Source organism: Neocloeon triangulifer, unplaced genomic scaffold (assembly GCF_031216515.1).
Source record: "Neocloeon triangulifer isolate White Clay Creek 2 clone unplaced genomic scaffold, ASM3121651v1 ptg000014l, whole genome shotgun sequence".
Classification (NCBI taxonomy): Eukaryota; Metazoa; Arthropoda; class Insecta; order Ephemeroptera; family Baetidae; genus Neocloeon; species Neocloeon triangulifer.
Window position 1 is genome coordinate 5606214 of NW_026775556.1, and position 13879 is coordinate 5620092.

General features: G+C 36.2%; 1 protein-coding gene across 6 annotated transcripts in view; it reads right to left on the bottom strand.

The window, feature by feature from the left end:
* The window catches only part of LOC132199309 (hormone receptor 4), a 52193-nt gene that overhangs the window by 6125 nt on the left and 32189 nt on the right, over window positions 1–13879 (bottom strand). For 3 of the 6 annotated variants that reach the window (XM_059623920.1, XM_059623926.1, XM_059623925.1), the window contains exon 4: window positions 214–321. In XM_059623920.1, coding sequence (XP_059479903.1) covers window positions 214–321 — 108 coding nt within the window. Of the gene's footprint in view, window positions 1–213; window positions 322–2098; window positions 2259–7176; window positions 7368–9877; window positions 10111–13879 lie in introns of those variants that run through there. The other 3 variants (XM_059623922.1, XM_059623921.1, XM_059623923.1) reach the window with 3 other exon arrangements.

Here is a 13879-nt window from a genome sequence, read left to right on the forward strand (position 1 = left end):
TTTTCAGAATGATTTTTTGGAAAATCATTTTTTGAAATCATTTTCAGAATATTTATAAATAAATAAATAATGATTTTTGTCAAAATAAAATATTGATTTCGGTTTTTTTTCAACTTATGCAACCTGCACGTCGCATATGTGGAGCAGGTTGCATGAAAGCATAAAAAGCCGATTTTTCGCTTTGTCAAAATTTTTCCAAACTTTTAAACTGACCGTCACTGCTGCATCTGCTGTCGACTTTGTGCCTCTTCAGTTTGATGTCCTGAAAGAGGCTCATAATCTGCAATTCGCGGGGTGAGGCCGCCATTGCGCTCATTATTCCTGCAACAAAAAGAGAAGGCAAACATCAGTGAAGAGTAAAAAAAAACCCAAATAATAATTTCATCATGCACACTAGACTGACGGACGAGATTTTTTAATGTATGTGAAAAAGTTGATGGGGCTGAATGGAGGCGCCACACAGAAATCAACCCCCTGCCGCTTGGAAACATGTATGCTGGCTCGGAGAGAAATTTTTTACACAGAGAGCGGCGGAGGATTATGCTATGCATTGATTAAGTAGCATTGACATTTGTGACCTCTAGACTTGCATCCTAGACACCGACCAAGGCTGCATGCATATATTGCACGGGCGCAGCTTTATTTCTCTCTTTCTTTCTTTCTCTCTCTCTCTCTCATCATCTTATCTCGCGCGCAGTATGCTGGCTGAATTGACCCCTGACTTTCTAAGCCTTGGCTATTGCAATAAAGCACATAGTGTAAATCTAGTCGGTCTCGTTGTTTTCAACCCGCTGGCACTCTTGGGCCTTCTATAAATAAGACCACGTGACCTCTAGCTATGACGGCGGATAATTGAGGAAGGTGATGGCTGTTTAGAGGTGAGACTGTCCGTCATACGACTTTGCCCCATCGCGCGAGAGAGTTCGACCACTTGCATAATTTGCGACATTAGAATGGTGCATCCCTTTCGACCGGCAGCACTCAAGTATTTTTAACTTGGTATCAAAGTGCGCTCTCGGTGCACGCGGTCAAGGATTGTGAGCATCACTTGGCACGCGTTCATCTGCGAATTTGCATTTCAAAAAGCTCCACTTCTAATTCATAATTAATTAATCAACAAAAACGTTTGATTCAAATAGATAGGAAGTGTTTGCTATTAAAAAATCTCGATTAACAACCATTTTTAATTTGATCATGATATTATCTGATAACTGATAGGTTACAAAAGCCAAATTATTTGTCATCTAGTTTATTTTGTAACTAAATACGCGTTTTTAAAAATGAATTATGACTGTTACAGTGATATAATATTTAAATCTGCAGATCGATTGAAAAAAAAAAATGCAATAATGAAAGATTCTAACAGAAAATATGATTGATATACAAATATAACATTAAATTATTCCATTTACCAAAAATTCACAATTTGGCTTGAATTCTCATTACATACGTGGACCTCAAAATTCACACTATTTTTTTTTTAAATAAGTTGTGGACGTCAACTAAACAAACGATCATTTTTGTTAAAACGTTAAAAAACTAAGGCCGTTGCATTTACACGCCTTTCTGGGTAATTTGTTGCACTTTCCAGTTGCAACATCTCTCAGTTAGTCGCAGAGCACCACAAAACAAGTTCAGGGACGGAACTCTTCCAGAACAGGACATTATCTCTATTGTTATTATGAGCGCCGTTGCATTTGCGCAATTCAGCTACGCATTTGGCCACCGGTCGAGGAAGGAAAAAATTGGATTGATATAGATTCGCAATTTATTCCTTTTCGCCACGGTTGTATTTGTTTTTCTGATCTCTATAATGGGACTAAATATAACTCGTTATAATCATGTCAGACGGGAATAGAATCGAGTGTTTATAAACACGGAGAAGAAAAAAATATTTAACTTTGGGCCAGTGTTTATACCTCTCGATTGTAAAAAACGAATTAGGTGGAGATGCAATTTTCTGCATATGTGACTCAAGACGCGCCCATTGTTAAACAACTGCACCAGAAAGGTAATTATCTTGAATGGGCGTTGCTTTGTGTAAAAGGAAGGAATAATAAAATTACAAAGAACTCTATGAATAAATTAAAAGACTCACGATTGTTAAGTTAAATCGCAACAACCTTTGTGAAGGTCCTCCATCTCTCTCACTGACTAAAATATGTATTTTTTTTTTCAGCGGCCGGCACCGTTCTCTCGTCCTGCACACTGGCGGAATTGTTACATTGAACTGTGTGTTGGTGGTGCTCTTTGCGAATGCAATGGCCTAGTAACGTGATGTGTGCCTCTGCCACGCGGAGCGCTGCAGCTGAAATGCACTCGAATGCACTTCTGTGCATCAGCTAGCTGCCCAGCCGCCTCCTATCTCTAAAACTTCTCCTATCCCGCCGCCGACCCGGCCTAGCTAATAAGACTAGCCTGGTTGAAAAACCAGCGGCGAATTGCATTACAAGTCGCTGGCCGCGTTACCAATATTATAGCATAATAGGTGTCTGTTATATCAATGAACTCTTCTTGTTTGGAAGGCAAAATAAATTCATGACGTCATACTTTCGTTTTGAGAATTATGCAGCTGCATCATAATATATGTGACGCACTTCTCATGTAATACACTCGCATTTTTCGATTTTCTCACGTTGAAAAATACTGTTTAACTTTCTTGCAAAGAATATTTCATTTAAGAAAATTGTCAGCAAAAGTATTATTATTATTATTTAATGAAATGAGGGATTTTTTTCTTTATATTCTGAACTTCAATGACTTGGGATAAAAATCAATCAAATTTCTGCCTCGGTAGTAATTTTCGAAATTCCGCTTTTGTAAGATCCTGTTTGACTAACTACGCGTTATTTTCACTGTCACCTCTAAAAATTATTCCCTCTCCATTTCAAATTGCGATGCTGCTGCGGTCAGGCTTGTCATTTGCAAGCAGCAGTAAAATTAAGTTGTTCGGCAAACTTTTTTCCCTGAAAAACTAGTACTTTCCGCCCTGTTTGTTTTGTTCTCCGTTTCTCTGGAAGCCCAACAATAACCCCTCTTGATCGCGACCGCGATTTTTTTATTCACTCAAGACGTAGCAGTTATTTTTTTTCCTAATTGGAGGCACCGCCAAAGTGTTATTTTTTTCTGCTAGAGAGAGGCGGAGTCTGGCTGCATTCATGCAATATGTACACAAAGAGCAGGTCTTCTTCTTCTCTGTATTTTTTTATATGTATATATACATATATATATATATATATATATATATTTTTTATCACCGAGAGAGAGACTAGAGGAGAGCGGCGCGCGCGGCGCAGCTGCATTATGCAATTCTGATGTCGGGGTTAAGGAATAGAGGACAAGGCCTATTTTATTATCATGCAAACACACTCGAGGATGCGACACCGCCTACCAACAAGTCAATTAGAAAATTAGTCTCGGATTAATTAATTCGTCCTCTCTCTGTAGGAAAATAAGTTATTACCGATCTTCTGGGTGATTGTCCCGCAGAAAAATGAGCTCTGATCGATCGCTCGGACGATTCCCATTGTCGTTCACCTATTCCTTCACCCACCTACAAACCGACTGACTGCGAGTTGGCGGTGGACGTGCATTTCTGCAGCGACCCCGACTGCTGTTTACGAGCAAGAGAGAGAGAGACGCTTCTAGTCGGTCGAGCGAATCATTTTCAGGGACACGCGGTTATTTTTTAGATGCAGCCGGCTCTATAATGCACATAGTTTTGCAATCGGCGCAACCTTGCCGCTTAATTTTCGGCCTTTGTTAGTGCAGTGCACTCTGATCATTGACCCGAGGTCAAAAGAAACAAAAAGTTATATCTTGTTTGGTTTTTTTTTTTAAATAATTAAATTAGATTTTTACTAAAAAAAGAAAAAATAGTTTGGAGTTGAAATGTGCATTAATTAACTTAAAATTTTAATTCATTAAGTGATTCTCTATTGACAAAATAAAATTAAAATTATAAAATTCACCAATGAACGCATTAATTTTTTTAAACACTAAACAAAAAGAAATAAGATCAAACTAAGGTACTTTTACCTGCATGTGAATTTAAAACCAGGCTTATTTCATAAGTTTCATAGGTAAAATTCATTTTAAAATTTCAATACCGGAAAATTTTTGCCATTTATTTATGTGAAGCAATAAAAAAGTCTTAATTCACATTCAAAATAAAATTTATAAAAATTAATTTATTCTTGAAATATTATTTTTTTTATTTATTTGAAATAAAAAAGGACACTTATGACTGGCTAAGAGATTGAGATCAAACTGAATTTGCGTTCCTTGAACCCTTGTGCCAGATTTAGGTGCCGGCCGGCGGCACAGAGAAAAGCCGCGCCGGTTTCCGCGCAACTCGCTCGACTCCACCCCTGGCCTCCCCCGACTCCCACCTGTTTGTAAGTATCAACCCCTAGCGCGGTGGAGCACTTCCTGGGTCAATGCACTGACCTCGTTTGACCTCGACTTCATCCCTAGCAGCAACCAAGACGCTCGCCATAAAAATGTTGCCACGGACTTTGCTTCTTATTTATTAAGGCAAGCCCCGACAGTAATATAATTGCAATGCCGCAGTTGTAAACATGAAAATTGCAAAAATATAAAACAATCTTTTCTCCTTTTTACTTAAAATCATCTTCAAAAAGCTAAAATTTGTAAAACTAGGAATTTTTATCATATTGTAGCACTTAAAAAATATTTATTTTTCTCACAAATTATCTTTTATCATTTTTAAATTATAACCAACTTGTCTTTTTTTCCTTCGTAGCACTTCATAGGGTTTTCTTTAACAGCAGTTGAATTTTACTCAACTTCTTCTACCGCGACTTAAATTAAAAGCAACCCATCGGTAATAATTTGCATGAATGATTTTTTTTTTCGCACAAAGAGCACACGTCCCTGCTGAATGGCAAAATGAGCCACTCGTCCGTTGCTCTTTGCCGTTGAACACGCAGCTTGGCTTTTTTATTTCATGATTACTAAAAATAATGCACATTGCAGAGACTGCATGCAAAAGTGCAGCAGTTGGAATGAGTCGGGCGGGTGCATCGCTGTTGGCGGACGGTCGTGGTGTATTGATTTGCGCCAAGCATGGTCGAGCATTAACATTATGCTCTCGCGGGCAGACACAAAGGTGGGTGCACTGCCGGCTGCATAACTCGGCAGGCGGGAGGTGCCTGCCGCGCCGCCGTCTCTTTATTAGCACTAGTGACGTGCAGTCTGCACTCGCTGCTGCATGCGGTGCATCGCCAATCAGGGGCGGATTAAACGTCAATTAAATAAATTAGTGATTTGTTGGATCTTTTGCCACAAATCAACCAAAAAATAGTTTCTATTATATTATTTTTTACCTCCCCAAACTTAATAAGCTGATTTTTTATAATAAAATTTAATTGTAATGTTCGATAATTGAAAACAGAAATTAAATTCAAAAAGTGGGACAAATTTACATTTTCAATTTTTTCATATGAATTCATATATTATTATAACCTAATCAGGCAAATTAGCAAATATGGCGATTTTTAATTCATTTTTATAATAATTACTATTTTTATCCCACAAAGCATTCACAAGATTTCAGTGTAATAAGATGAATTAAATAAATGGAATCCTCTAATAGTCTAATGTCAAAATAGAGAACCGAACAATTAAATTCTTTTTATTTTGCACTTTTACACCAATGAATGCAAAAGCTTATAAAAATTTAATTACAAATCACTTATACTCATAATATTTGTATTTTAAGGCTAAATGTTGCAAGTATAGTTAAAGAAATATTAAAATTAGTTAAAATATTTTTTAATTAATAAAATTAAATTCATTTATTTGTGTGTAAAATTAAAACTTGTTTATTTGTTAAAATTAATTTTAAGAGGTATTATTTTGATAAAGATAAACTAATTCTGACTTGTATCCAAGGTGCGTGTTTATCGAAACAGGTGTAAAAATTAAAACCATGTAATCAGGTCTAAAAACAAATCGTGCAACTGACAATGAGTAAAGTGCCCGCGGCCGATCATGACGGCGATTTGTTGTGTTGTGGTACTGCGAGAGTATCTCTTGGCATTATATTTGTGAGTCGAGCACAGCACAATGCGAGATCGAGTGTGGTGGTGCAATCGCAGTGAACCTAAATACAGTTCACCAACCTATAGCACTCTCAAGGCTGCGAATTTCAACGCGGCGCACAGCGAGAGAACACTTTCCCTCTCTAAACTCCTTAACCAAAGACCCACATTTGAGATCTCTCTTACACATTAGACATTGTATAAGAGCAGCACCGTCGTCGCGACTGACCTTCGTACGTTTTTTCTCATTCTTGCGTACACAATTATCCAGCAGTAAACCGTATTATATACTTATGTATCTGTATGTGTTTTTTTCGTGCCATACGTGCATTGCTGTTGATAATTGTACGACTGAGAATGACAGTAATTGTTTGTGTTAATTGTCTGTCGAGTTTGAAATTTGCTGGAAAAGGCGAGAACGAAAATTTTCAAAATAGGGAACAAGGACGAGGATATTTCGAGACGCGCTGCGTTTTAATTAGCCTATTTTTATAGACGCTGTTTTAGCGGAAGAACGCAATAAAGGTTATGGGGAAGATGCGCATTTTTCACTTAAAATTAGAGGAAAAATTGTGGCGAAAATAATGAAGAAAAGCCACAAAAAGATTTTTAAAGAAAAATTAGTTTGTAGTTTTTGTCAGTAAAAGATATTAATTTTGGTTGTAAAATATTTTGTAAAATTTAACAAAAGTGTCCCAAATATAGTCAAACAAGTTTGATTAAATTTTAACCTGAAAGTCGAAAATGTAAAAATATAAAGAGTTAAATGCTTAAAATGTAAGTAAGGTGCTTATATTAATTAATAATAATTGCACTAAGAAATATTTTGAAAAAATTATAACCTCAATCGCTTTCATTCCCAACCCTTTAGTCCACATTTTAAAGTTTTTATGAACATTTTATATATATTTTTTTTTTAATTTAAGTATTTTAATCTCATGCATTTGTCTCCTTATATTTTCATAGGCAGTTTTAACTTTCGAATATTTAAATAAAAATTTACTACTTAAGAAGTTCATTAACAATCTATTGTGAAAACAGTGCATATTTATGCATGGCCTGAAATATGTGTATTCGATTTTCGGCACAAGTAGATAAGTTTTGGACTCACCGCCCTCCATTATGGTTAACGGAATTACGACGCACAATATCCAGAAAAATCACTAGTCTCCCGAAATTCCCGGCATGTTGCCGCCCCCGGTCGCCAGGGCCAACAAAAGTGTTGCGCGAGTGAAAAAAATAATGCAGGGGATCCGCGTGAGCGGCGCGCGTTTTTCGTCCGACAGTGGTTGTATGCAAAGGCCTTGTGCGATCGCGAGTGTGTATGTTCACCATCACTTTCCTCATCTGACCTACTTTCAAGTTCACTAATCAAAGGTCTATGACCCACCCCCTCCTTTTTTATGGTAGCCTAAATCGAGGCGCTCTGACTTCATCGCGCATTTTGCCAACGCGCCAAAGCCGACGCGCGCGCACCACGCTTGCTTTTCGGCACACCCGGGACCACCCGATTTTCACGCAGCTTTTTCTGGAAGGGTCCGACCCCTTGTTATTCTTAGAACTGACATAATATAAACATAATATAAAATATCTAAGAGCCGTAAAGTTTTGAATAAAATAAATCGCGATTTTATTTTTTATTATTTGTAATCATATTTTCTTTTCAAATTTTTTCATATATCTATAATTGTAAATTTTTTCTTTTCTATTAGAATTTAATTGAAAAAACGAGGCCAGCAGCCGGATCTGGATTTTCCGTGTTTTTCAAAATCGATCGGTGCGTGCCAAAAAAGTGTCAGTGACACTGGGGCGCCCACCAGCTCTGTCGTCAGTCTCGTGCCGCGGCGTCGATTGAGGACACGGACGATTTTCGGGCAAACAAATTTCCGAATCAAGCGCAACATATTATCACAATGGGTCGACCCTTAATTTTTTCATTTCATTGGCAGGCAGGGCACTCTGTCTACATTGAGACGTGGCGGGGCTGCTTCGGCCGAAGGGGTATACAATAGTATACACAGGCACACGGTGGGGAGGCTAGATTTGTCAGTCGGGCTGGCGTTCGTAACTTTCTCTCCGTGCCCTCATTTCTCGCGCTAAGGTGAACGTCCGGGCTCGAGGTAATTACTTTGCAAAGCACAAAATGAGCTATATACGCGATCGCGAGAGTGTTCTTTTTTTATGTAACATAATATGAGCGCGGCAGATTGCAGCTGTTTTCAATTTTCTTCGTTAGATAATTTTATTGCATCAAAATTATTTGAATTCAAACATAATTTTTTCAATGGTATACAATACGTGAAACTTCAAAAAGTATTTGATGATAATGAATCTACACAACGTTAAACATATTTATCTTCTAGCGATTGCTTGAAACGAAAATTTTACTTCCAATTTTTAATTTACACACAATATAAGTTCAATTTTGTATTTTTTTTTAAAAATTAATTAATAATTGCAAAATAAATAATAAAAATTAATAAAAGTTCGACTGAAAAATTAAATATAATGTCTTATGATAAAATGCTAAATAAATAAAATTAAACATTGTTAGAATTTTATGTATACTTTAATTAAATTTTTTTTCAATAAGTGTTGCAAAAAAAATTAAGAAATATGTAGATTATGAAATAGAATTTTAGAGTTGATTTTTGCCTGCAGTATGCATTTGACATTATAAACTCATATATTGTAATTTTAACTTATACTTTTCTGAGACAAACAAAATTCAAGCCAGGAAACTTTGCATATTCTTTCTGGCATACGTCACGCAAAAGTAACTGTCTTTTTTTATTCCTGATAAGATTTGAAAACGGGGTTTTTCTGCACTGTCGTGAGATAGCAGGACGTCCGTTTTTTTACAACACAAATCGCCCTTCCTCTTTGAACATTACTGCGAGCGATTCAACCTTAATTCTGACTTCTCGTTCAATTTAATTTTTTTGGCTCGCACTTCAAACGACAGGAAAAGTTGTTCGTGCTTCTCTACTGAACACGCAGACAAGAAAGGAGTTGGTTTCGTTCTCTATATCGACAGTAACAGTGTCCTCGTTTTACGGAAGGATCATCGCGCACGTTTGTACTTTCTTTCAAAATCCCTGAGGCGTGATTCACTTTCAATACACCAACCTGACTCAATGAAAGAGGAGTGGAGAAAAATCAGCTGGATTTTATTATAAATCCGAAAAGCATAATTTGTTGCTTGAGGCCGGCAACCTTCGCTGGGAATAGCCGTGAGAGAAGCTGGTTTGAAGGCTTTTGCCGCCGAAATGGTAATTCGCGAAAAGAGAGACAGGAAATAAGCAACAAACTTGGAAGACAAGGTGATCGCCAGTCGGATTTAATTTCACCGAATAAAAAAAAAATCGCGGAAGAAAGAAATTTTTCTTCGGATAAGCAAGCAAGAGAGGGTTTCGCACAACTTTCTTTTTCGCTATACTTGCGATTTTTCAAGTTCAATGCTTTGAACTTTCTATTTTCTAGACACACGCGCTCCTCCGAAGAAAGTGATTCTGATTTTGCACGCTGATAAGGTATATCACATCTTATAATCAAAAGTCTGTGAATTGAAAGTGAAAATAAAAAAAAATTCCAAGTTACCAAAAAATGATCTCTGTATATAAAAATTTAAAAAATTCCTATCTGAATGGTTTATTTATAAATAAAAGTGAAATTTAAATTTAACATTATTGATTTTTAAATAAGTGTCTGTTGCCCTATTATTATTATATTTATTGTCTGAATCTTAATTTTTCCTCCAATTCTTACAAGTTTTTCCTCCAATAATAAAATTGAAAACTATAGGTACTCACTTGGTCGAGGGTTATAAGATTAGGGGTTGGAAGCACGCATCTGGCAGAGACACTGTCAGTCAAGGTGCACTTTTATCTCTCAATCGAACGCGACAATCCAGTACAGAATAAAAACCAAACACATCCTATGAAGGAGCAAGTTGTCCGCACTTCTATAATCCAGAGTGGCAGGAGCGAGTCGAGTGCACGCCACGATTATAGGACAACAACTAACTGAGCGGCGAGCAGGGATTCATTTCCCAGCCCCTTCCCCGGCGGCCGCGCGCCGCTATAACGTTTTAAAAGTTGTTACGCTCAGCAACGAGCAGCCAACCTTTCCTTCACCTGAGAGACGATACAAAGGCGTAATAACTTTCTAAAAGGAGGAAGAAGACGCCGGGATGATGCAGCCCACAAAATAACACAAAAAATCTGCGACCAATGACGTGCGTCAACGATCTCACTCAAAGGATGCAACAATCAACAGTTAATTTGAGCGGTTTTGAATGGAAACCGCAGCCGATTCAAATGCTAGGAAATTCTCTGGGTTTGAAATTTTTGTGTTCTTCCTTGCAAATTCAAAAGCTATTAAATTAAATAAATTAGTTAAAAAAATACACAATTTTTCTTTTGCAAAATTCTTACTATTACAAATTTGCATTGAAAGACGAGGAAGGTGAGCGGCTGCGACCTAAGAATGGTAACTATGGTGGAAATCTCCTGGAAACCGCAGAAAGCACCAGACTGCATAGTCAAAGTTGCAGACGAATGCCTGCAATTTCTCCCGAATCTGCCTGTCGCTATCATATGTTTAAATTTAAAAGTGGCCTTCACATACTTGAAATTTAAAGATTGTGTCATAAATCAAATTTTAGGCCCATAAAATGTTTCGATTTTATTAAATACAAGTTTGGAAATTCTAAAATAGTTGTTCTGCTTATTAAATTCTGTTATGTTTTGGTGCTTCAAACTTTTTATAATGATAAAAAAATCTATACGTTTACTTGTTTTTGCTGATCAACCAAAAATACTTTCAAAACCAATGCAAATTTTGCAGCTGACCCAAATCAAGAAGATTTAAATAATATTTATGTATATTAAATATGGTGACATGCAACAACACCATGCCTTTTGTATCGTTTATATTTTGAAGAGGAATCAGGCACGTTTGCGACAAATTTCTTAAACTTGCTTGAGAAAAATAACGCGCCCAAGCAGCAGGTTCATTATACATATTATGTGCACTTTGAAAGAAGAGAATTAAGAAGGGGGAGAGAGACAAGACAGGCATGTCTATTTTCTGAACACCCACTTTCTCCATCGTCTCAGCACACATTATAATGGATTGCCATAATAGAAAGGGAAAATTCGTCTGCCGCTACTCTTGACTGTTGCACCTTGAAAAAACGGCGTAAGGTGGGAAGGTCCCGCACAAGTGTGATTTATCGTTCCTGCGGGAGAATGGATTGGTTCCGCTATACCGCTTCATGTACATACGACAATTCACAATGGGACCGTATGTAACATATCCAGCATCTTCCACGTGTGCCGCGCAAAAAACCTGTTGTCGATTTCTCATCTTTTCGAGAGGAAGAAAATTCCCAGTTGATTTTTTTACAGCTTTCTTGGAAAAAAGACAAGAATGCCCTGCTGAACACTGATTGTTTTTTATTCTTTCTTTTTTTTCAATTTCCCCCCTGTGTAAACAAATACTAATGAGGAAAATAAAAAAAGCCTAACCTAATCTGATGGTGGAGACGATATTCTGTTGGACAAAGACTAAAAATTCAAAACGTGTTATTTTAGCAAATTTTTAGCTATCTAAATTAATTTTAAAAATTTAACCTATGGAAAATATTTTTTTCTTATTTATTTTTATTTTACTCTGAAATCAAATTTATTTTGACTATCGTAACGCATATATAATTTTTATATTGTTAAAAATTCTTTCCTTTTTAAAGTACCAAACGACTGATATCGATCATTATGAGTTTAAATGCACTCCCTTGTTCAGTTTTTTGTATAATGTTCTATAATAATTGTATTTCTGCTTTATTTCATGGAAATTAATTAAAAATTAGTTTTATATAAAGAGGCATTTCAACGGCAATTTTCATAATGTTAAAAATATCTAACCGACTAGTACAATTCTTCTCCTTTGAATCATTTCCCCAGTTTTATTTTTACTTATTTAAGATTCTACTTTCAATACTATTTAGTTCCTCTAGGCGTTTATATTTTAGAAAAATAAATAGATTAACTGATTTATTTAGAGATCTATCTATATCCTAATTATAATTTTATTTATCACAACATGCGAGTGCCAGTTCCGCTGCGATTTTTGACCCTCGAACACAATTTTTCCATCAGTATATCATTATTTTATATTTCACGATGAAGTATTATTTTATGCGAAGGGTATGTTATCTGCTCCGATATTGAAATGACGCGATTTTTACCGAGACGGAGTGACGCGGGTGTGGGTGTCGGGTGTGCGCCGCGCTCTTGAGTGTCGCTCGCTCGCGATATTCTTCGAGTTCTCGCCAGTTAGTAGGTCAACTAACACAGCCCTGACGGGGTCACGTGGCTCGAACGCGTCACTTAAAGCTTTGCGTATGTTCGTCCCTCCCGCAGTATTTATAACAGGCAGCCAGCAGGACCGCTAATTAGCCGCGATGGGGTTGAGCAAGCAGACATCTGGGACGTCCCAAATTCTGGACGATAGTTGTTTTCCCTTCGAGTCCACTCAACCCGACCGGCCGGTCAGATTAATTCTGTCCACCCTCCTATTAACCTCGATCTTTTGTTGAGTATTTCTCAAACAAATTAAAGTCAAACGAAATCTAGAAACCTCTGATTTGTTAACTTTATTCATGTAGGTTTTTTTTAATTTTTACTATTCCGATTTTTAATATGGTTAAAATGATCTTCTTATCAAAGTTATAAAAATATTAAATGAACCAGCAGCGGAATACTGATTTATAAACAATTAAAATGCACAAATCTTAAACTTCATTAAACCAGATTTTTCAATTCATTGCTCAATCGCAAGCACCGTAAATGACCAGAACACACATAAATTTCTTATTGAATTTTTTTTTTTAATTTTTTTTCTTTTTACCTTTGGCAATGAGAGTCTGACTGCCTAATGGCAGAAAGCGATGCCCCGTGCCCCGGCCTTGTGCATGAAAATCCTCCATGGTCAAAGTTCTTCCGTGTTGCTGTTTATTTCTGGCAAATGTACATCAACACGAATATTTTTTTTTAGATACAAATACTCCATGTTATCACACAGATTGATTGACATCGCCGCGGAAATAGCAAACCGACCTCATTTGCATTGCATTGCACGCGTTTTCTATTAGGAATAGCAGCATTTTCCACGTCATTTTTAATCTCGCTCGCAAAAAATGGTGCCACAAATAATTTCATTCCAATTTTGATGGAAATTTATGATGAACGAATCGCATTGAAAATCTCATAAGGCCAAGAGAGGCTAATTTGAAAGGTAAATATGAATGATGTTCCGATTACAAGATCACCAGCTTGACACCAGCCACTTTCAACGACTTTCCTTGGACCCAAATAAAAATGAATTATTTTTCATATAGAATATACTTATATTATAATCAATCAATCCTTTTAGAAGTGCAACGTTAAACGCAGACTATATTGAGCAAAGTATATTTTTATCAGTAGTACATTGTTTTTTCAAGTACATTGGCTATTTTAATTAATTAAAATTTTACTTTAAATTTAGCAATAAAAACCATGGTTAATTGTTTTATTATTAAAATGCAAATAAAAATTTAAAATTTAAAAATAAATATTTACAAAAAAGAATAAAAAAGTATTGAAATTGTAAAATGTGAATCAATTTTATTCACTTTGCTTTTTTATAATATTAAAAATTATGCTAAAAATTTTAGTAAGTAACTTTTTTTCATTTATATTTACAAAAAGTTAATATCCTGAACATGTCCAACAATCTCCAAGTAAATAACATTAAAAGCACGCTACTTG